We start from the raw sequence: 26,023 nt of genomic DNA, 5'->3' as shown, positions 1-26,023 counted from the left end.
ATTTCTCATGACATATCGCACTTAACTGTCGGAACGAAACTGAATAAATCAATATTATTACATTAAGTTTTATTAAATATCCTGAAAAAAACAATAAACATCTTGAACAATATATTATAACATATTGACTTGATATTGATTTTATTAATAACGGGAGCCTAAATACACTATTAATTAGCTTTGAAGACATATATAAATATATTTCTTCAAAGTTATTATTGTGTAGCTTTAAATTTTATATAATCATACAAATTCGAAATTATCTTTCACAATAAATTTAACCAATGCAGTATTCAATTTAGTTCGATAATCAATTTTTGTCACAAATCATAGTCTTGAATCCTAATACGTATACTTATAATCCTACTACGCATCGTTTTAACTTATTAGCACATATTCGTGTACTACTATGACTATCTCTTACATATTCATGCGAAGTACGGTTCTTCATCCAATGAATCGCGATAAAGATTTATTCACAAATGCTAAAAGATATTTACGATTTTCTCTTAAGTTTGGATTTATATCTTCAAAATTTTATTTTCTTATTTTTACGTAAATATATTTTGAGCATAATAAATGTGTTAAAAAAGAAAAGCTTTCAAATTAACTATATCATAAATATAGTTAAATTAGTCTTTCTTTTTACAGAACAAAAATTATTTAAATTTATAATAATTCAGAACATTAAAAAGACTTTTAATTTTTTATTAGGATATAATACTAGAAACTCAAAGTAGTCAAAATCTGTTAAGATGAATCGAATATCAGAAATGACAGGAGTGAATTTGGTGCTTGAAAAAAAGAAACAATAGGCATTGATGTAAAATCCCCTTTTATCTGATGCAAGCATTTGCACTGACACGAGAAAATTATCTTGACCTCTGCAGGTGAACGTCGGCCATGTGAACCTACAAAGTAGAAGCTGTTCCGGTGGCGGCTTCCGGTTTAACCTGACCTCCACACTTTCCTGCCCCTTTCGACTTAGTCTCCCATTCAACCACCATCTTTCCTATCTCGTGGGCATTTTACTATACCATTGCCTACCACGTGGTCACGGTGGCTGAACCACCTGGCGTCTCAAGTGTGTCTTAATAATATCGGGGTCTCCGGCGTATACTCCGATTGGCCCTGATACGGTGTAAAGTGTAATGTACGTGGAATCATGATACCTCACTGGATACTTTAATTTTTCTTTTGCTTGATATAATACGCCGCTTCGCGGTTTAATCATATAGCACAGTTATGAAAAGATTGCATACCGATAATTTCATTTTTTACATTTGAATAATTATTATAATCTTAATTAATGACGCACTACTTACTGATTGTAAAATATAAAAATAAATCAACATTTGATAAATAATTATGAAGAACGTAAGACTCGAGTTCTGTGCTTACGAAATTAATAACTATTTATTCTACATTTTAATTGAATTATTTATCATAAAAAGTCTGCATCACTTTCGTTTTTTATTTTGCCACCTCTTCCTTCGTACATTTACATTTTCGCTTTTGCATTCTCTTTAGTTACCTCATCATGTAAAAAAAACTCCCTTCTAGCCTTAATTAAAAGCGAGGTTATCTTGTTTATAAATTATTATTCATCTTTTCTTTAATCAAAAAGTGCAAATTTTTCGTAAGTAAATAAATAAAAATTGCCTAAGTAAATAAGAAAGCTTTCTATTCTTCTATCGTAATTCTTATGGCCTTTAACAAATTATATGTAGCATATCTTTTTTCTATCGATTGTATCAATAAAAAAGATTTAAAAAATAGTTCTTTCTTTATTGATCTTTAATTTCTCGTTAAATTAAATTGCATTATGACTAAGAATAGTTATACAAACTAGGCGGAAAATCAGGGATCATTGTGTTACTGCAATGACTCATTGCTGAATCGAAGGAAGCAATTCTCAAGGATCGGGTTAAAGACTTCAGACTTCTTCGAGACGATTACTCCCACGTGAGGCAGCTACCGTGTCCACAATACTAACTTTATTCCTGAAGTTGATTAATTGATAACAGCGTATCTCCAGTGTTAGTGGAACGTATCATTCATAAATAAAATTGTATGCACGCTGCATATCTCTTAATAAAATTGTCAATTGTAATCTTCATTGTTACGAAATCAAACAATAAAACATTTACATTAAAACATTAAGCGATTATAACTGACTATTATACAATATGATACGAGAATTAGAGCTATATAGATGTCTTGATTTCTGTCGCCGATAGCGTGATAATGTTAGAATGTATGAAAATGATGATGATCCGGCGCAAACCTTGTTAGTGATGATATTATCACGGTGCATTATCGCGTTACATTACCTTACCAAATCGTCAGTAATAGCGAAGCGACGGCGTGTTGCGTCGAGTCGTGAGAGCAACAAAATTACAACGATGATGATTACCTGTCCGCCGTTAATTCAAGTACTAACGATTCTCAGCATGAGGATTCCCACGAGAATGTCTCGTACGAACGCGTGTTTGTCTGCCCACGAGCCTCTCCTAGTAGACTAAGAACGAAACATGTTCCTGTATTTGCTGCCGTTGCCTACTTCCTTTTCTTCCCTTTAATGCGCATCTCCTTTGTACGAAGGACTTAATACTCTAATGTAGTATAGCATTTTCATTAATTGTAATTAGTATCAATATAGTATATCTTACAAGGAAACGTAAAGAAGTGTCCGCCTCCGATTTTAACGAGCTTTTAATATATTATAATTTACTAAAATGAAAAACATGTATTTTTTTATGTACTCATGCTTTTTAAGAAGATATACCCTTTTAAAGAAAGGGGTATATTTTTTTCTTCAAAGTGAATATCGTTAAAACTATAAAAAATTAAAAAAATTTTTTAAGATGAATTAACTTAAGGATACTTTATAACAAAATAAATAAATAATTACTTTTAATTTTGTATTTTTTATAAATAAAAATTTTTTATCATAATATTTTAACATATTCTTGAAAAATTATTCAAAAAAAAAAACTTTATTTCATCTCTTATCGTTTTAATGATATTAGCTTTAAAAGGAACTAACAAATGATTGTTACACTGCCTAAAAGAGTGTATATAAAAAAATACGGGCATATATAAAAAAACCGTATTACTTATTTTGGTGCAGAATAAAATATATTAAAAGTGCATTAAAATTAAAGAGAGACACTTTCTTATACTTTCTTGTTAAATAATAAAATGTTGATTCTAACACAAATTGAGATATTTAATAATTATAAAACAGTTTTAAGAAATCTGAAACAAAGATTCGTAAAAGAAATTAAAAATAAACGACCCCCCCCTCTTCTTAAAATTTTTTCCTACAGCTTTAAAAGTTACTACGAAGAAAATTTTATAAGAATTGCAATAAACAATATTATTATAAATGATAATAATATTAAATTCGAATTTGGAAAATATAAAAGAAAATTCTTTCTTAATACATAAAAATTTAAGTTGTAAGTTATATTAAATGTGCAGATTACATTATAATCACGTTTTGATTCTCTTTAAGTTATCACTGTTCTCAGAGATCGTCCAGATTTAAATTGCCAGCGCATTTTGTGGGAAGACAAAGGTAACACTCCAGCGGAAAGAAAAATCTAGGGGAAGCCTGGACATCAGTTTAGCCACAAAGAAGTTGGGAGGCACTTTGTGCACATTAACTACATATTTTACGACGTTACGAGCAGCGTCTTCTGCGGGGCTTCTTCGAAAACGAGCCTTCCTCTTCGTACCCCGTCGCGGCGAATTACTCGCGCGATATAACTGGCACGAGCTCGGGATAAGAAGAACTTTCCGAATCATTATCATTAGTACGTTACGTTCCATGGTAGAAAAACATCGAAAAGACATTGGTAATTTTCTACAAGATTCTTTGCGTTCTGCGGATGCGTTGTCTTTTTTCCAATGCATGTTTATAATTGCTTACAGTGTTAAGGAATTATTATTTATGAACAAGTATCATCTTCTAGAATTCCATTTAATTGAATTTTTTTATTGAATTAACCAAGAATTTATTTGCTCGTGTCCAAACAAGAGATGAGTTGATTCAATTAAAGAGGATTTTCAGGGTACATACACCATGTAACATCAGTATGATATTTTCATTGATGAAACTAAACACGGAACAATTTCGACGGCACGATAATTGGTAGCGATTCCATAATAGTAATCCATACAAATAAGAATCGGGAAATGATCGTACACAGGATGCGTATGATCTAACGTAAGGAAATTTCATACAGGGAAGAAAATTGCTTAATCGTCCTATCGGCAAAAAGAAACGCGGGAAAAGAATGATCAATGGAAAATAAAAGGAAATGTCTTCCATTTGCGTGCTTTGCTATCGATGCCATAGAATGCAGGATTGCCGTTCAGCTAGAAGAACTGCAAGAACAGATAACCGGGCACCTATCAACGGTAGTTAACCGCCGCGCCGGTTGCACTCTTGCTCTTTCTTTCCCTCTTTTTTTTCATTTCGCTTCTGCAGTGCTGCTGCACTCTAATACGCGACCGCGCCCACAATGCTCCCGTTTAAAGCGTTAAAATTCCGCGTAAACGCGCTACTGCCGTTTACGAACATTGTTGGTTTATTATTAGAGAAGCGATAACAGTTCCTTGTAGGCAGAGTTTTTTTACGGCAAAAATTACAGCCTACTGTTTCCGGTACATCCGCTTGAAGTGGACTTCCGATCTATCGATGATACCAAAAAGCGGTGCGACGTACCCTTTAAGGATATCGAATCATGAGTCACGTCACGCACGCATTATCGTAGTTTCTTCTAGACTAATCTAGACAACCACTCATGGAAACGCGGTGATCGAGATTGTGGACGATGTGGGAGTACGCGGTGATGTCATTGATAGTACCAAAGGTAAAAAGCAATAGTGTTACGCTAGAGCGAATTTCTGAAGATTATATAAATTGCGAGTAGATTAAACGGTAATTTTTCAAGTGATTATTATGTACGATGATGTGACGTGATCTCGACGTATTCCGTCATTTATTGTCCGAGCAAGCAGATTATGATCCCAATAGCGTTCAACAACGGAACTGGGTCGCGCGTGAAATAGACATGCAACGCTTGCACCTTTCGTCATCACTAACGGGACATTAAAAAGCGAAGCTTATTATATTATTCTCTTGTGCAAATCATTAATTAAATCTGTGTTAAAAATGTAAACGGAACCGGTCCTCTCTCGGAACCGGTCATATCCGTGCAATTTTAGCAAAAAGTAAACTCAGCTGTTATTACATAATATTTACATAATATTGTAAACTGTAATATTTTAAACTATATCTCCAGAAAAAAATCAAAGAAAGAGTATGTACAGTTAATATATTTTTAATTAACAAAATAATTTTGAAAGTTACTGTAAACTGTAATGAAAGAATCAAAGTTTATCATGAGAAAGCTTATCATTAATGTTAGGTGAAACGTGTGCAAGCGATATGACTTTTATCCAAACAAGATTCAGTTCCCAGAACTTGAGATGAGCGAGATGGTTCTGGTCCACTAAAATCTAGATTGTACAGACATACTAACGGGTGAACGTTTCAAACATCAAAAGCGTTAGATTTCACAGGCTGATCCACAAGAAGTCACTCGAGTATAAAGATAGGAACTTAGATAAGTCTTACCACAAGATAGTCCAAATTAACAAAGTAGACCAAGCATTATGATTAAAAAAGATCCTTAAATCGTTTCGTCAAAAGTTACAAAATATTTTCTGTATATTATTATCTAGCAATTTGACTTCAAAAGTTAATAATAAATAGTAATTAGATTAGCTAAATAATAAATTAACAATTTTATATCTTCTTTATAAACTATTTAGACTTTACTTTCAAGTATTTTTCTTCTAAAAGTGTAAAAGAGTACGAGTTCATTGAAAGCGTAATTCGTTTCGTGGAAATTTAAAAAATCAACGGCTAATTTATTCATGCTTCCTGCAACTAAGTGCGAATTTCCATATGCTATCTGACGAACACGACGATGTGTCACGGAGTGCGGGTTTCGTGAGTGAAAAGAAAAGTCGCGTATACGCACTAACGCGCGTAGGTGGTCGAGACACATTTGCGCGCACTTTTACACGTGCGTGCATGCATGTGGGAGTAAGACAGCACACGCATGCACGTGTGAACTTACGATCGAATGCACGCGTTTCTCAGTCTCGCATCGCAGACTTTTCCCACACGTGATTCTTAGACACGACTCCCTTTTCTGTTCTCATTCTGGGCCGACTTTACCTCGTTCTAATCCCTACCATCGCCTGTTTCATATTCTCCTCTATTTCTTGCTCTCGTTATTTCTTCTCGTCTTCCTCGAACGAGCAACCGTTGTGTAACCGTGGTTTACTATGTACGACGTTACGACGCAACTCAATCACGATTGAAAGCTGTCTGGAGACATTCCATATCGATATGGAATGTAATTAATATACTGTTCTCTTGTGTTGTGCAAATCACTAAAATCGTGTTAAATATGTAAACGGATGTAAAATTCCGGATATAAAATAAAGTAATTAATAATGATAAAAAGAAAATTTATGGAGAACTAATGTCAAAAGTTAATAAAACGGAAATTATTTTTTTAAACTAGTTTTATGTCATTTAAATTCTACATATAAATGTAAATATAATTATGTAAAACAACTAAACTAAATTCAATACTTCAATCAAAGTATTTTATTCTTTATGTAAAAAGATACTACGAAAAAAATTAAACATATGTATAGATACGTATAAATTATATTTATTATATTTTGATATCTTTACTTATTCATTTTCCATTTTATTTTAATATAAAATTAATAAATTTTATTTTAATAAAATGGAATGAATAATAATTATAATTGCTTATTTTCCATTTTATTTTATTCTATAAATAATAGTATTGGTTTAAACTATTGTTTACTTAACGCGTAGTAGCGAGCTATATAATAATAAACATTGAATAACCGAGTAATCGAGTATTAGATCCGTCTACAGCGACATCAGCTACGGCAAGGTAAAGTTAATAAGCCGTATCGAAACGGATGAAGTTTGAAGGATACGCGAAGTAACGACACGGTCTCTTGATCACGAAATCAAAGCTCGGAGACGAGCAATAACGAACTTTGCTTTCGTTCATGAAGAAAAGCGAAAGAGGCAGTTTGCGCCTTCTGCGGGTGAGTTTCCGGTTCCTTCCTTCCTGCATCGGGCAGATATCACCTGGCGATGAGTCAGAGAAGGCACTTCCCAGACACCTGCTGTCAGAATCGCGTAGCAGGTTCCATCCGCCATTAGCCACGCGTATGCTCTCTCAAGGGTCGAGCGCTACTTGTGTGTGCCCTCGATACAAACATGCACTGTGTTTTACTCTATTGTCACCGAAACGAGTCCCGGATTCATGGGCCAGCGATTTGTGACATCACGGGACCTCCGGGCACTCCTGTTTCTTCATTACGTCGACTTATTTTGCAGACTTAAGGCAATTAAGTTTAATTCCCTTTTACAATAAAAAAAGAAGCAAAACACAGAAGTAAAAAAAAAATCTCACTAAAATTGCATCACTTAAATCTATATCGATCAAGATAAAAATCGCAAAGGGACAGTTAATGAAGATAAAATTAAATTGTCAAATATAAGATAGGTGGTGCACAAATGATCAAGAGTTGCTAAATTCCTGTTTCGATCATTTTCTGTAAGTAATCTCCCTAAATTGATACTACGATGTGCGTACATCTGCATCATCACGTGAATCGCGAAACAGCTGTATCCCGGCAGCAAGGATGGCACGTGTTGGTATCCTATATCTTCACTCTATCAATCGTAAAGCTAAATTCTAAGGGAAGATCGGGTCAGGTGTACATCGATCGGCAGCTGGAGGATACGGCTTTTTTCGTCTTAGGTAACAGCACCGCTTTTTGCTTCAAAGTGTGCTTCTTCGAATGATATCTTATAGTCAATCATCACGCTATTTAGAGCATATCATGAAATACGAGTATCTAATATGTGAAATGAAAAAAGAATTCCTTAAAAAACATCAAATCATGATATAATTCACACATGACTTCAATAATTATATTACCACGTAGGTTTCGATGTACTTCCTTTTTCGATGGAACTCAGACAGGAAGTCTGATTCAGCTAGTCGAGAAAAATTTTTAAAGATTCCAAATAGTGGACAAATGACTCATATAAGTAATAAATATTTTATTTAAAAGTTTTTTATATGGAAATCTAAGACAACATAAGCTTTAATTATGTATAGGTGTGAGGTTTAGATTGTAACATGTAATAACGTTATATCCTTATAACGGTAACGGAGATATAAGATCATCAAATATGGAAATCACGTAAAACAGAAACACTGTATAGTTATAATGGAGAAATCAGATCATCGAATATGGAAATCTCGTAAAATAGAAACACATCCAGTGACACTAAAGTGACAAATAGTAAAGGAGAAAGCTACATTGTCCATTATACATGAGAACAATTATAAAATGCAATGTACAATGCATTATATGTTTGCGTTTGAAAGACATTACGAGTTGCTTTCCATCCTTTTACGTTGTCTCAAAGAACGGAAAACTCATTTAACCGGATAAGAACTAATTAACGCAATGATGTACGTACGAACGTGAGCAAGGTAACTCTTCGTTTCGCATTAAGAAGCAGGAGTGTCAATAAATAGCAGGCGTATTGAGAGATGCTGCTTTCTTGCGATTATTGTTGGCGGTGAGAATGAAAGCTACGCCTCTTTATGAGGGCGACCGAGAGAAACCTTGAACCTCGACTGACAATGAGTTGGCGTAGGTGCAGAAAGCACGAACGCGAAGACGATGGCATAGAATTGTCCGGAAATAGAAGCATAACAAAAAAAGCTTCGTATTATAATTATCATGACACAATTTCTATCATTATATCTAATTACACTGGCAAAGATCAGCTTAAATAATCTGTCGAATTTAAATCAGTTATATAAATTAAAAAGAAAATTTGATTGCAAAAACGTCTTTCAGTAAAATGTCAAAATATCTAAAAATTGATATTGATAAATTAAAAAATAATATGTATTTTACAACATGTATTCCGTACGTCAAGACAGATGGCATTGATCGATTCATTGGCACAAACGAGTGCAGCCCCAAATACACGAATAGTTTAATTGCTTCCGGAAGTTTTGTTCGAATCGACGAGTTGTCCCACGACAGGTGTTATAAAAGTAATAATAGGTTACGTATGCCATTACTATTGCATATAGCATACGACCAGTATTAACTCTCAATGATGCTTTTAAGATTCATATGCATCTCATATTTGAAGCTCTTACAAACTTTTAAGAAAAGTACTTATAAAATATTTAATGTAAATAAAGTAATTGCTTTTTAAAAAATCTTTCAAATTTTTTAGCAAAAAAATTTTTTATTCCAATAAACATAAATCAGTACATGAGAACATAAACCAGTAACAAGATAAGTCTTTGGACATTGTAGCACCGTTATGTACGGTAATCTAGGTAAACAGCTAGAAAGAATTCCCATACCATTTCTTTTCGTAACACATTTGTAACGGCAAGACAATTATCATCAAATTAATAACAAAAAAAAGTATTTCCACAAATAAAATAGTTATCATTATTTTGTTCACTTTATATAATTTTAATATTGTGTTACAAATTAAACAGTATTTTAATTTATTAAAATTTAATCAGAATTAATTTTATCTATCTGTAAATTCTATTAATAGACAAAAATAATATTTTAGTGATCATATCCTTAAATTTTATATATTGTTAAATAAATAAAAATACAATGAACCATTGTTTCGATTTGCACAAAATGAAGTATATACAAGAAAACGCGGATGCCTCACACGCAATCTAAAACTCATAAAAGAATTTTAAACCTACTTCCCGAAGATCTTTGAGTACTCGTAACCCACGATTTGCTTCTGGTAATCGTCAATGCTTTATCGTGCATTCCGTCGAACAAACCAATCGTGATCGTACAACGATGAAACGCTTCCCCGCTTCTTCGAGAGGTCGAAGATTTTTACGAACGTGGCCTGTAAAACGTTGAACGTCTTGCAATGTGAAATATTTTCGTAAAATCTATCGTAATCCATAAAATACGAGGATACGCAGCTACAAAAAAACAAAATATCTACAAAAATTAAATCTTTCATCATAACAATATTAACTTTTTATATTAAAATGTTAAAACAATTAGAATTATTTATTGTAAATTTATTGAAAAATAAAAATTCTATCGATTATCTTAATAAAAAAATGTTCATATAAAACGTATACAAACGTATATAATTAAAAATATATCCATATATATCTATATATATTCTTCTTTCTTTTGTAAAATTACTGTTTGGTACAAGAAAAACAATAATTTAATAATGAGAAAACAAAGAATAATTAATAAAAGGATAATTTTTGATAATGTCTCTTTTACAAAAAATTAAGTTTGAAAAAATTAAAGAAATGCTCATATATATATGTAAACTATTATGTATATTTTAATTATATTTTCTTTATTATTATTATTATTTCTTCCGTATCAAATGATAATTTTACAAAAGAAAGAAGACTGTACGAGCATATATAAACATATTTCGTGTATAATTATATATCTATACATACATGTATGTTCCTATATGAAAAATTTTTTACCGAGTTATTGCATCGATTGATTTATTCGTATTCTGTTAACATTATCGAGGATTAATAGCGCTCTCGAAGTCGCTTGTTTAACATAGTCAGCGTAAAACACACGTCGAGAATGTATGTAGTTCTCACTCGCACGGTGACGTTATCGATGCGTGCTGTTATGTCGCTATTCTCGCTAGCTGGTGACTATCATCAGAGGGATGGGAACGCAGATACGTATGCATTTTTATCGCAAGCGTTTAAAGCCGTTATTCAGCCGTGGCTGGCAACCCGTAAATGATAACACGAGCATTTAACGATTATCAGACATTTTAACGAAATCAAAAACACTCGACTGTTAAGCAGCAAACATCGCAATAGCTTGCCAAAACATGTTTTATGTCGTTGCTTTGTCAGTAAACTCGTACCGATGGTACACAGATCGCTGAATACACGTCCCAGTTTTAATCAATTCGTTTTGGAACATTATAAATCAATTAAACGATGTATCAGTATTGTGCGGAGGAAAATTATTGCAACATAAAAATTCTTCATAAAGATTCATGTTTCCTACAATTAATCCTTCATAAAGAATTCTATCATCTCGTGTATCTATTCATCGATTCTATAATTATCAATGACATCAACCTCTTTACGCGTAATTGCGGAATTAATAAATAACTTTTGCTAACGCAAATACCGGCCCGATCGCAAATTGTGTCGTGACTATTACTGATGAACTATTACTACGGTCAGAAGGAAAACCGACGGCTGTTACGCCATTTGTTTTCTATTCGTAACACGCGAGACAAAGCAGTTACCACACCCTGGCTGCGTGCGCGGTTTGCGCTTAAAACAATTGTATCACATGTCACGTAAGGCGTAGTATTAGTACGCGTGCCTCGCGATCAGACCTCACCAACTTACAGAATGTAACATCTTTTAGATTAGCATTCGTTTTTTTTTTTTTTATAAAATCAATCTTAATTAATCAATCAATATTCATTGTTTTAAGAGAAAATTGATACAATATGTATAATAAAATATGGTAGTACAATTTCGAATACAATTCTGAACGAAATAAAATTGGAATCCAATTTTTGAGGTTTTAAGTTCAGTAATCCTCTCATTGTTTAAAGAGTACAGAAGAATATCAAATAGAAAAAAATCAAACTTTAACTTCGAAAATCGAATTTAAATCTCATTTCGTTCAGAATTACGTCATGTTTGAAATTGTATCTCTTATCTTATACCTGTGTAATTACTTATTTCTTTAGAAAAAATAATAAAAAATTAAAAATATAATAAATAAAAAATAGTTTAAAAATATGATAAATAAATCTAATGATGGAGAAGAAAATATTTTTTTTATGATGAGTGTTTAGCTTCGGATGAAATTCATAAAATATGTATGTATATGTCTGTACCATAAAATTGCTATTTCTTAAAAAAGAAAGATTAAAAATTGTTAATATCGTAAATAAACCTAATAACACAAGAAGAAGATTTTTTTTCTATCATTATGGCGGTACAAGCAATTAGTTAAATCTCTGGCGGAGGTAGTTATCTCTTCAAATTTGTTCAAGCAATAAATCATATTTAATACGGCACTCTCGGTCCACCGTCTTAATGGGTAATACGAATAAATGTGACCTCTTCCTCTGGACTTTGAAACCGGTGGTCAATGTCCCTAACTGAGGAAGTAGCGTGACTGCATACGTTGTAAAATTTACCATTAAAAGGTGAGAACTTTACAGTGAGGTTGAGTGATATTCACGAGAGTTAAAAGCAGTCTTATGATCCGGTTGGAAAGAAGTCCCCATGTGTCCCTTCACTTACCGATCATGAATATTTATACGTTTCGACTTTCGACAGCCTCTTAGGACAACGAGCTGAAAGATTTGGCGATGGATTGTATTCATAAATCGCGGACAAAATTCGTAAAAGTCTTCGAAGAAACAGCAAGGAGCAATCAATGCGCAAAATATCATTTGAATGCCAAGGACAAATTTTTGCATTTATATTTGTGTAAATATACATGTTGATCTCTTTGTATATAAATTATTTTTATGCTTTCAAATTTAATTATTTGCGATAAAATAATCAAATTTGATTATTTTTGCGATAATTTTTTTCTTACACATCATACATAATATTAAAAATTTTATAAAGGATTACTTTGAAAGAATTAAATGTTAAACAAGTTCTTTTATTTCCCGGTTTTAATTGGTACTTCATAAATTTATACTAATTGAATTATTTATAATTAATCTGATTATTGTTTTACGTATAACGTATAACGTATTTGTTTGCGCCTACTTGCGCTGAGAAAGTCGAACAACACGATCGTTCAGCGGGTTGCATATACATAAGGCGCCTTCAGAAAATACGTGCGATACTGTAAGATCGCATATATATATATTTATATATATATGTATATGTATGTATATACAGGGTTGGCCATATTCGACGGAAAGATGTTTTTTTTTTCAATCATGGGAAACGTCGTTACTCGATCTAACATCTCTGTCAAAAGTTACAGTGTTTGCCAGATCTTTCCGTCGAATATGGCCAACCCTGTATATATATATATATATATATATATATATATATATATATATATGCACGTATTTATTTTTTATATTTAATTATACTTTATGTACACTTTCCCGCAGACATCTTTTTTAATATAACTCAATAAGACACCCTTATGGTATTCACTAATTATATTTAACAAAATGAAATTCGCGATATTCAATGTAATGTTCAAATGCATTTTATTGCTATTATTCCTTACCTGTACGGCACTGTTGAGGAAACAATTATTCTGCCCGGGTCCATTGAGCAGGCCTTTCGTGCTGGTAAAGCTGCTGTTGTGCTCCCGATGCGATGATTTTTGACAACCTTGCACCTGTCCTTCCGTCTGATGGCATTGTGTAGATTGAAGATAACTAGCAAAATCCACTGTGTCGTGGGATGCAGCTTGCTGCTGCAATCCCATTGTAGACGTCATGCTCGAAATCAAAGTAGAGTCATCTGTAAACATTTGCATAAACACATTTATTTATAATAATATCTCATCTCTTATAAAACTTTTTGATATAATTAATATAATCGTTTTAAATAATTTAACATTTATTTTAGTAAAGTATAAATAATCTTTTATATAATAATCTTTTTTGTTAGTAATAAAATGTTTCGTATCGATAGAGAAGATACTTTTAATGTTAAACAAAATATTATTGAGTTGAGTACACGAAAGAAAGTCTTTACCATGCTTTAAACTATGTCAATGAACTCAAGTTCATGGCATTCGCGGAAATTCATAAAACCAAGTTAATGAGAAAACTACGAAGTATAATTACGAAAAAATCAGTTTATACATATACGGAAATGTAATACAAGATTTTATGACTTATACTTCTAGAGAAATCGATTACGCATGTAATCGTACGCAAACGTCTTTGTTGATTCAGTTTCAATTCTTCTAATTAAAAACTCAAATGACCTTCTTGCATTTTTATAAAAAAAGAGATCAGCTCACAAGTGGAGAAGAGAAACATCGCCTCGAGTGTCGTCCTTAAAAAGGCAAAATTATAAAGAGTCATATATGAAGGATAAAAAGAGTCAAAAGAAGAGAAAACCGCTACGCTAAATGCTATTACGAGCGAGTGGACGGCTGTTAATTTCGAGGAGCCGAGAAAAGTGGTCGGAGCGAATACGTGCTTAAGAGCAGGCCTGGCGCCAGTCTCGCCGGCTTGGTTTACTGGCTTCAGATACAATACTCTGGTTACATTCTTCTACAGACATTGAGGTCTCACCGTACTCGGTGTTGCATTTATTACGAAGTCGACGAAGAAAACCAGACGTGGCTGGCTATGTCTACGTTTTCAAATTCAAAAGCGAAATTGTCAGGGTAATTTTTTTAGTAACTTATAAACTAAGTTCATAATTGAGATTTTTTTCGAAAACAATCATTTAAATTGTGTATTTTTATTATTGACTTGGTCAGGTAACTTAAGATGTCTAAATAAATTGTTTAATTAATGCTATAAATGAAAATTTGATTTTGTGTACAGCATATAAATCTATTATATATAAAAATTAATAAATATAAAAATTAAAAACTTGCAATACTCGCTTTAGATAATTCTAATTCGGGTGTATAAAAAATTTTAGATAATGCCATACTAAATTATCATAATCGGAAATAATTCTGATCGCGGAATATCTATAATCATCAACTTAAAGGACGTGGTGCGTTATATGAATTGTCGTATTGTAGAATAGGAGCTATCAAGAGCTAGGAAATAGAGCACAATGATGATTGACAGTTGTATTGATCTGTCACTCTCAGTGACAAACACAAATGAAGCATAAACGTACGCTTTCGCGACTTTTCTGTACCCATTCTAAAATTGCGGGTTTATAGTGAATGACATTTATACACACACACACACACACACACACACATATATATATATATATATATATATATATATATATATACATATATCCAGTTGATGTGAAAATTGCGAGTAAACCGGACTAGTTGGTCTCTCAATGTGTCGTCCCGCGTTTGCTGTCCTTGGCACAGCACGCAAAAGGAATTTCCATTTACGCGACAGTAACCAAGAATACGATTTCACGCCTTTCCAAGTTGCTACATGATATCCTATACTAAAATGGCCTATTGTCATGCATGTGATCTAATTTTAGATAACGCTATCCAGACAGAAAACATCAATAATGACATCAAATGCTAATTTTTCAACTTAATGAAAGCTGAATACATTACATTATCAATAATTTAATGTTAATTATTCTTCTAAAGTTTTTAATGTCAATTTCGTAATAATGATATAAAACGCCTATATCATTCTATATCAAAAAACAAGCATCTTTTCATGTTTGGCAAGTTTAGTGAGAACGAATAGTCGGATTTCAATGTTACAAGTTCTCTGTGTAATAAAATTTTTTTAAAGTTTTATTAAAAATAGATGAAAAAATACAATTCTAAAATGAATGATAAAAGAAATATGGGAGATGACAACTTATTTAAATAATTTCTTCGTTACGTAAAAGAAGTTTAAATTAATTAAGAAAATTAAACGGCTGCTTCTTATATTGTGCTAAAAACGTTAGATTTAAGTTCACTTTAAAGTTCAAATACAAAATTAATATTGTTTTTCACAATGTGAAAACAACCATTTAACTTTCTTGTTAATTTAAATTTCTTTTAACGAAGAAATTGTTTAAATAAGTTGCCATCTTCCATATTTATTTTATCATCCATTTTAGAATTGTATTTTTTCATCCATTTTTAATAAAACTTTGAAAAAATTTTATTATACAGAGAATTTATAACATTGAAATCGACTATTCGTTCTCACTAAACTTGCCAAACGTGAAAAGGTGCTTGTTTTTCTGCGTTCGGTATCCTTGATAAACAAATGTTTTTGTTATTTACAAGATAATTTTTTATTTTTCTAAAAAGAAATTAATAGAAAAAAGCCCTCTATTATGAGATAATATAAGATAGCGGCGTTTTTGTTAAACTAATAAATGCTATCTATTCCACCATGAATTTATTGCTTTTGGATTGAAAACTATTTAGTAGAAAATTTATTATTAGATCATGCCTGTAGTCATTGTAAAAAGATTTTAGAATTTGGATGTCTTCAAGTTTCATTGAGATGAGCCTTTAAATCTTATTTATTATTTAATAAATAAATATTTAACAATAAATTCTTCATGTAGTGATAGAGTAAAGTCGTACTAATAGAAAAATATGGGATATGTTGAATTGTTTAATTACAGAAGTTAGATTTGATGATCGTAAAACCATAAGGCGTGGAAATTGTAATACGAGATACCCGGGATATTTCTAATATAAAATAATCCATCCTCTCTCCTATGTTATAATGAATCGTTGCTAAAGAGTAAATGTTATTGTATAATAATAAAAAGGACAATCGGAATGAACGTCGAGTGCCTATTTCTGCGATATTTGATTTCAACTACCTGAAGACGAGTTCTGGGTATAATCTATCGCATGCTCATTTTTCACGCATGCTGGCTGTGTTTGTTTGCATTTTAGAAACATGAAATAAAGTATTTTAATTGCAATATGACTTTGCGTTTTACTATCAATTTCTCGAGGCATCTCATATTAGGAACACAATTTTTTTGATTTGCTAACTTTTTACATTTCTTTAATTTTCCAAAAAAAATGGAATTTAAATTAAATTTTATATAACGTTATCTTAAAGCTTATTAAATTCTTTTTAAAATGACCTATTATTTTTTTTAAATAATAGGTCTGCCACATTTTAAATAATTTTCTGCCATAGACTTCTAGCATTTATCCAAAATGAATTCGATATCTCATAATAGGGGCTTTTCTTCTATATATAAAATTCAAACATTTATCCATTTTTTTTTATTTTATTGATAATTATTAGGTGTTGGAATTAATTCGTAGCGTTTTTAATGAAAGAATGTTATTTATTTCACATGAGCATTAAAAAATACATTAATGAAAGTACTTCCCATCACTTGTAAAACGCTACGAATTAATTCCAACACCTAATATTTTTTTTATTTATCATACATTCTTTTTTCTTTATAAATACTTCGTTGATTTTTCATCCTAAAATTCAAAATAAGTTTAAAATCTAACATAATAAAACAATTTTATTTATGACATTATTTTTTGTAATTCGTTAACTCTTTATTATAGTATAGAATAATAAATATTTTAAATAAACTTTTAAAATATAAAACTGCCGTAAATTTTATGATAAATAAAAGCAAAATATATTCCGGTACCGGGAATCGAACCCGAGCCTCCTGGGTGAGAGCCAGGTATCCTAGCCACTAGACCATACCGGATTACAAACGGCGTACAACTTCACAAATGTAACATTGTCCAAGAGAAATGATGCTTTTGGATCATTGTCAAACTGTGAGAGAAGAGGTCTCTTCGTAATCCGGTATGGTCTAGTGGCTAGGATACCTGGCTCTCACCCAGGAGGCTCGGGTTCGATTCCCGGTACCGGAATATTAAATTTTTTGCTTTTTATTATAAATGTTACATAAAAATTAAATTCTCTTTCTTAAATTTATTTAAAAATATACTAATTTGCTATATTTTTTAATGTTACAATAAACAAATTAATAGAATAATATATTTTCTGTGTGCGTTCATTTTTAACACAATATAAATATTTAATAGATAACAAAAATTACTAAGAGAAAAAATAAATAATTTATAATAAATATAACAATTAAAAGTAATAAAAAAGGCTCTGTACTTATAAGCAAAAGGTAGTATAAAAGATGGGCAAAGAGCCAATAACGTATAAAAGAATTTTAATTTAAATAAGCAAAAACAATTAAAATAAAATATAACAATATTAAAATATAACAATATTGCTACCAGATAATTAGAAACGTGTAATACAAATTCTAAGTATATCTGATTATAATTATGATATATGTATATATATATATATATAATAAAAATAAAAATTTTCATTTTACCTAAATCTTATATTTGTATGAATTTTATATTAATATTATTAATCGCAAAAGTTAAAACTCGTCTTACTATAATGAGTGTTGTTCGATGCTTTGCAGGTTCCAAAATACGGAGAAATTTCTTGAACCACAGTGGTCTCCCTCACGTACGTGTTATGAATGCTAATGAAACCGCACCTTTTGTATAATAAATGCACGAAAGCGTACGTATTTATAAATGTACCACGACGCTGCGATGATTTCTTCTTTTTTTCACGTCCAATACATGCAGCTTCTTAATTTTTTTACAAACGTTTAGTTGAAAAAAGTGACGATGATAAAGGTAACATAACATAATTTTCTAAAAAATGAAGGAATAAACAGAGGGAAAAGGAATAATTTGTATCTAAGAATAAACCATGAAAATAAAGAGACGCAAGATTACTTGATGTCGTGAGAAGGATGGAAAACGAAGGAAGAATGTCATGAATTACGATATAAAGTTTAGACGTTGTGCTATCGCGCGATTATTTCCGTTGACGTTTCATTCGCGACGTCATCCGCGAGATGTTGAGGAGAAGAAATCGTCATAAAAGCGCCATGATGTCCATCCCCTCGTAAGAAAAATATGCAAATTAAACGGCGCTGCCAATCTAAGTCCAGAGACTTTGACGCACAGAGCCGTTTGGTGATTGCCAGATGGTTGTAAAAGTTCAGCACATGTAATAAAAGTTGCATGAGCTAAAAGACAAAGTCTGGAGTTCTCTCTGAATCGACCGATTCTACGTAGAAAATTCCTACGCAATGATTTTTCACATACCGAGTGATTCTCTCTCATCATTACGCAACACGATTTTTGTACATAGAGCTATGTGTATATGTCTGTCTAATTTTGCCGAGAAATAGATCTCTCAGCATATTATCACGATACATTGCGTTGCAACGTGTCATAAGCGTAATGCCATGAAACTTGTCTCCGCTATAACAACCGCAGTCGACGCAAATAACAATAGATGAACATTGCGGAAGAAGAAAGTTGGCAGAATCCGCTGCGAAAGAAAGCCTTGGCGATGTTGGTCACGGCAAGGAAAAAAAACCGGACGTTCTTCATTCTCGCAGTAATTCGCTTTTCGATTGTGCGGTTCGCGGTTTATGCGGCAGATGTAGATGCGAAATAATGAAAGAGAAAATGGCTTTTGCAGAAACTGGACATTAATTTAAAGGCTATATTGAGCAAAAGATTCATTGAATAATTATAATTTTGAAGGATTATAGAATCTATACCTCTTCTTTCAGCCATTTAAAATAATTAAAGCGTTATGTAAGATAATTATATATACATGAAAAGAAGTTTGCCTTAATAAGATTTCAAATCTACGTAACATAAACATCGGTTTATTTACTAAAAACATCATAGACATAAATATCCACGTATAACTTTGCTACTTCGTATAATTACTTTTCTTTTCAGAGTTTTTGCAGTCAAGTTTGCGAATAAATCTCACAAGTATATTTTCGTTCGTAAACATCTACGAATTAATTATGAATCACATTGTATTTCGCGACCGTGCGAAGCGAGTTAACGTGAGTTAGTTCCAGGTTTATCTGCACAATTTTCCTGTAAAATGGCGATTATTATGGCTCTATATTTACATATGTGCGAACATGACGAAGTAGCATGAAGAGATATACAGCGGAAAATACCTATGACTGAGAATGATAATGGACTAAGCGAATAATTTAAAAAACATAAATGACCGCAAGACAATTTCACTTTATAACATGCAGGACGTAAAAATAAGTAATGGCAGGAAAAATTACCAGTACGTTAATCGAAAGATAGCGGAATGATTCGTATGATCAAATAAAAGAATGTACATATCTTGAAACTAGTATAAAAGCTTCATACGGAATGTAGGACGAAAAAAGCGAATATAAAACAAAGAATCGTTTTAAAGATCCTTCCTCAAAAGTAAAAAACTGCAATAAAAAATTCTTACACAACACAGAAGTATTGTGTAAACTAAGAAAGTTATTTGAAGCTTAGACAATAGAAAAAGTTTTTATTATTTGGAATGATCGACACAGTAATCTTTCATCGCAAAAATCCGCGAATTTTCAGATTCAATGATCGTCTTACCTAATTTTGTATGCCAACTAAATGATCGATAAGAGACTAACTATAATACGTAACGATCATCAAATTTCGAATTTAAAAGTTTAAGTCAAAAGGAACATTAAATCAGTTCAAATAATTTATTTAATTCATTCATTTCATCTATAAAAATTAATTCATATGGAAATTATCAAAATTTATAGATATATTGTTAAAATTTCAATGTTTATAATTTTTTGTTAAAATTTCTATATTTACAATTTTTATTTATTTTGTCAGCCTATTAAACAATAACCTTCCAAATCGATTCGTAGTCCAAATTAGTCTCTCAGACAAAACGATTAGATCATTCATCTCTCTTTCTTTTTTTATGCTTCCGAAAGATCCTAAGTTCAAAAGCAAAAGCGCCGATTACTGTAATTTACTTGACAATCCACAGGTGCGTTTGTGTTGATTTTCTTTTTTAGAAAAAGTATGTTACTGGTGTAATCTCCAGCCAAATTTCTCGGAAGGCTACTTTTGTATTTGACATGCGATCGTTGATCGTAACATGCAATCATCGTTAACACATTAAATCACACATGATCGCGTGATATAAATATATTTGAAAACTGTTATAAATTCTACATTTTTATCAGATTATTCTTTCCTTTACTGTTTTCTGTTTTGATTCAAAAAGCAGAATAAACAACATGCATTTTGTACATATTTTTATCCAAAGGACAGTGCCATTTTTTAAATATTTTATATGATATATTTAAATACTTTTTAGAAATATGAAATAAAAATCACGATTTAAAAATATTATAATACTATATTTACATAAAAACGTTTAAACATTAAAAAAATTTATTAAAAAACAGATATTCAAAACCTGAGATACAAGCTTGTTATGTGCGTTTGAAAAAGCGTTTTGCTGTTTGTTTTAAGTAATAAATTATTGGAATGTACATAAAATTTTAAAGAATTTTAAAGATTATTTGTACCATTTTATATTATATTACGCTATTAAAGCGCCAGCCTCGAGCATCAACTCGCTCAATTTTTTAAAGATACACCTGCATATAAAGTATCGAATGTTACTGAGCTTCAGGCATCGCGCTTGCGGTTATCAGGAAAAACTTGTCCGACTGGTCATGCATAAAATACATCGAGTCTATTGACACGAGAACCAACAAGAGCAAAGTACTTGGAAGAGCACGAGACTGCGGTGAAACGTACAAACTCTTAATAAATTGCCTTTTTCTGATATCACCGCAGCGCAAAATTTACATAACACGAACTACACGTCTTCTTACAGTTTCCTGTTCTAATAAAAAAAAAAAAAAACAGGTTCAGATTTTATATATTTATAAGTAATGTATGAAATATCTATTAACAATAAGTAAAGCTTATATATTAGCTCGCAAATTAATATTCATTCATAAGATCATAATGTAATACAATGATTTAATTCGCGTGTTGCATCGCAAATAATACAGATGTAAAAAAAATGTATAATAGTAAGTTACGACAAACTAATTATAACTAATTATATAATAAACACGGAAAGGGAACATTGTCATGACATAGTTCCGACTGATGGCCGGCCGCTCAACTATGTGAGAAACAGGTCAAACAGGTGTGACAGAAGGTCTGGTTAGGTGTGTGCCACATTTAAATAAATATCCATCAGTTCTCCCCAGATAAACTTTCATGCGAGTTGACAGTTCGATAGCAAATATGACACGTATTTTTTTATACGTGTGCTCATAATTATATGTAAATTATTTTATTACATATTCGCAGTGGTTATTATTTACAATATTATTATATATATAAATTTTGATAAACTCAAATAAAATGAAGATAATTTAAAATATCATTTCAAATTGAATATTTTTAATGTAAACAGTTAAAAAGACGAAACATTTAATACTTAAAGACGGAAATAATTACCAAGGAAAAAAAGTACATTTTAAACAAACGATTATAAGCAACAAGACATGTTCTTTAAATACAGCTTACGTAAGGTTTATTTAATAATATAGTCTTAAAACATTTGACATTTCAATAAATATAATAAAATAAATAAAATTATAATAAATAAATCAAATAAATCAATTTTACCTCTAACATGTGACTAGTATTAGTTAAAGTAGCTATAGTCAAATATCATAATATAATATTTTTTATTAGACTACTCGACTATATTATACGATGACTACTTTACACTTTCGAGGCCACCAATGGAATGTTGTTACTCAGCGATGATAATACAACTCGCTGATTATCGTGCAGCTCGAAGCCTCCTCAGGGTCACTTAAGTTACATCGTAATGATGCCCAGGCGGCGAACCGGTTACGGTGCCGGACCCTAAGGCCCTGCCACTGCACTTATTTGGCCCCGAGACCGCCCTCCATCACTAAACCGATCGCGAGGCAGACGAAAATAAGAAGAAAAGGGCACGAAGGAACCCACAAAAATTAACCACGTGCTCGCTCGCACCTGGTTCGAAGATGAAAACACGTAGTCAAACTGGCTCAAAGCCCTTAACCACAAGAAAGACTCCAATAACTCTTATAGACGCTACTTCTGGCAGCGTAATCTATATATATTATATATATATATATATATATATATTAGGTGTTGGAATTAATTCGTAGCGTTTTATAAGTGATGGGAAGTACTTTCATTAATGTATTTTTTAATGCTCATGTGAAATAAATAACATTCTTTCATTAAAAAACGCTACGAATTAATTCCAACACCTAATATATATATATATATATATATAAAATCTATGAAGTAATTGTCATTGCATAAATATGTGCAAATATTGCTACACACAGGGCTATAAATAATACAGCATATTGCATGTAAATCTCGCTCAAAGAACGATAGTTAACATAAATTACTGCTCGATACAATTCACGTACTCGGAGTTAAGATCGATGTTAACTTCACGAATACAATACAATAAATATTCGTGTCGATCCGCCCCCGCAATTTTTAATTCGTTCCATTACCTCGATGACAATAGAACGACGATACATCGTTCTCAAGTCCTTCCTTTCGATAACGCTCCGATTGTAAGCACCTCCGGAGTGCACAATACGCCAGATAGTCGCGCTCCATTTTCAGAAAGATACAACACCCCTTTGCGCCAAAGGGGTTGGACTTATAAATCTAACGATAAATCTATCACCAGCAAAAGCTGACCGATATCGCGCCTGTGGCTAGTTGCCAAAACCATCCCGCAAATCTTGTATTATACAGTTGCATGCGAGACATTCTCTTTCCTCTTATTTCACATAGCTATATCCAACCACATTGTCCAGCTCATTTCTTCTCTTTCTCGAATGAGCAAGCCGTAAGAAATAAGATTTATTCTAGTAACATTATTTTTTCTATTTGCTACTTGGTCGTTATTTGCGGCCAGAAAGCGAAGCCCTTCGAGCGAATCCTCAAGGACGGATGCTTCCTACTCATAAATAAGAACGTCCATAAATTCTTCGCAAGATATTAGACGTGCTTTCATATTTACACTCATATCTTATTATGCAAATGAATGAATTCTGCAGCAGTCTATTATTAACACGGAGAAATTAAAAAATAGCATAAATAGAGTGAATTTCATTCATTGAGTGTATCTCATTAAATGTTATTTGTATTATCAACGAGGCTTGACTTAATGCATAGCATTAAGTCTCTTGTTGATTTTTTTTTTCAAAATAATAAATTTATTTCAGAATTATAAATGATCGTATAAGCAACGTTGAAGTTCTAATAACCGACTCGCACCTTGTTAAACCACTCTATTAAATGGAACGTTTGCGTGTCGGCAAATTGTATAACATTGTTAGTTACTCGACGATGTCCACCTATGATATTGCGTCACACTGCTATAAGGGAAGGTAAATAGGTGGTGATCCTGCAAACCATCGTTCTGTCACAGTCAGTAATATACATGTGGATCGTCGAAGCAACATGTGTCGCGTCATAATTTATCATTTTAACTTCTGCCATATTTCTTCCTGCAGTAAAACATAGTTCAATCGCTGCAAAAGCTTGTTATTACACCAAAGTTCAAAGAAAGTGTACAAGTTTTAAGAATACAAAGACGTGTACATAGAATTTTTTAAAGTGTTAATGAGACATTTGGATTCGCAGATTGTAGAAAACCGATCAATCTCCTATACATTGCACTCTTCCACTAACATTGGACAATGTCTAACATGTATGATATGAAAACAGTACATATGCAGAACCCATTCCCGCGTATTCAAGTGGACCTCATTACAACAATTAATCCTACCAAAATGAACATTATACCAATTATTCCCGCAACCGTGCGTAATATCATGGACTTCACGCTACTGGTGGCAGGCATTAGTCTAAATGCTTTTCTCGGTCTCTTTATCATATTAAATTCTATCATGCACACGTCCACTAACTGTTACATAGTAGGTCTGGTATTATCAAACTTTGTAATCCTGCTTGAACCACTTGAACAAGTACTTAACTGGATTTTCGATATACATTTAGAGATGAATCTCGACTACATATTTTTAATGAGCTTCATCACGTCCAACCTGACGATAATTCTACTAAATATTGAGACGTACGTTGTCATTTGTCAAAAAAATTCACCTCTTCTCAAGTCGCTTTTAAAAATTTCGACAGCTATAAAAGGAATCTTGTTTATATGGACAATGTGTATAATGGCAACAACCATAGAATTACACTTGTACGATCATTTTGTAAAAGAAATTATGTACGACATTTACGTTTCATCCACTATTATGTTTATAATATTTCCGTGTTTTATTTTTATTTTGCTCAATTACTTCATCCTATATGACCTGATATTATTAAAATCAAAAACTGAAACGTTAAGCAAAGATATGAAGCGTTTTATCTCTCTAGGTACGTAAAAATTTCATTTTAATGCAAATATAGCGATTATTTAATTTATATAGCTTTTCATAGATCTCTTATGCTTCTTCATTATACTGAAATAACTTCCGTGTTGTGCAGTTGGTATTTATATTGGATTTTTTATAACTATGGTACCATATCGAATTGTGAGAGCTATCACTCTCATAACACAATCTCATTATAACAATATGGCAATAGAGATAACTTATACGATGGTTAAAATGTATCCGACAATCCTACCAATAATATGTTTCGTAATATGGAAAAAGTCTCGTCAAATCTCTCGAGGTTAGTAGCACAAATATATTAATTAATATAAAAATAATTAATAATTTTTTTATTTTAGACAAGACTACATTAACAACGGCATAAAACCTCATAACATAAAAGATATTTTGATACATGACAAGATAAAAGCATATTCATGCAATTTCATTAAAGTAATCTATCCAATTTTTTGATAATCTAATCTATCTTATTGCATTTCCTCGCAAAGATTTATCCATTGTATGCATCTTTGGGTGATTTATTATTCCTAAGAAAAAAACTCGTACGTGCGATAACAAAGCACATCCGCTCTCATGAGAGAAAAAAAACCGATGTGCAATCTACACACAAATTTTTGAATTCACCGAGCTTTCTGTATGCAAATTAGTTTCCATTTAATTTTCTCCTTCAAAAGTCAAACTAGCATTGTACTTAAGAATCTTTGTACTTATATAAGATAAGGAAATATATGATAAGGAAATATATTATTTATAAATTATAAATTTTACAGTATTATCACATTTTCATATATTTTAATTTTAAA

General features: G+C 31.7%; 2 protein-coding genes and 2 non-coding genes across 4 annotated transcripts in view; 2 read left to right on the top strand and 2 right to left on the bottom strand.

Moving 5' to 3' along the window:
* Window positions 1-26,023, bottom strand: part of ec (ubiquitin specific peptidase echinus) — a 70,090-nt gene that overhangs the window by 34,829 nt on the left and 9,238 nt on the right. The window contains exon 2 of the mRNA XM_087404202.1: window positions 13,453-13,691. Within this exon, the coding sequence (XP_087260328.1) occupies window positions 13,453-13,668 (216 nt within the window). The 5' untranslated portion in view covers window positions 13,669-13,691. The remainder of the gene's footprint in view (window positions 1-13,452; window positions 13,692-26,023) is intronic.
* Window positions 17,478-17,549, bottom strand: TRNAE-CUC (transfer RNA glutamic acid (anticodon CUC)). The gene has a single exon. It is a non-coding gene; the product is annotated as a tRNA-Glu (tRNA).
* Window positions 17,647-17,718, top strand: TRNAE-CUC (transfer RNA glutamic acid (anticodon CUC)). Its single transcript has one exon. It is a non-coding gene; the product is annotated as a tRNA-Glu (tRNA).
* Window positions 23,119-25,965, top strand: LOC147910197 (uncharacterized). Its single transcript, XM_087404344.1, has 3 exons — window positions 23,119-25,200; window positions 25,312-25,500; window positions 25,559-25,965. Exons 1-3 carry the CDS (start codon window positions 24,501-24,503, stop codon window positions 25,582-25,584), a joined length of 915 nt encoding a protein of 304 aa, XP_087260470.1. The 5' UTR covers window positions 23,119-24,500; the 3' UTR covers window positions 25,585-25,965.

The sequence above is a fragment of the Acromyrmex echinatior genome, chromosome 3 (genome assembly GCF_024713525.1).
Source record: "Acromyrmex echinatior isolate Ae372 chromosome 3, ASM2471352v2, whole genome shotgun sequence".
NCBI classification, from domain to species: Eukaryota; Metazoa; Arthropoda; class Insecta; order Hymenoptera; family Formicidae; genus Acromyrmex; species Acromyrmex echinatior.
Note: the sequence above shows the minus strand (reverse complement) of the source record. Positions and strands in the feature narration are given on the sequence as shown.

Excerpts from the sequence above, each read along its gene's own strand:
- LOC147910197 (XM_087404344.1), top strand. The coding sequence starts at position 24,501 with ATGTCTAACATGTATGATATGAAAACAGTACATATGCAGAACCCATTC. Across the intron at positions 25,201-25,311 it reads GAAGCGTTTTATCTCTCTAG|TTGGTATTTATATTGGATTT; the intron begins GTACGTAAAAAT and ends CGTGTTGTGCAG. Across the intron at positions 25,501-25,558 it reads GTCTCGTCAAATCTCTCGAG|ACAAGACTACATTAACAACG; the intron begins GTTAGTAGCACA and ends TTTTTATTTTAG.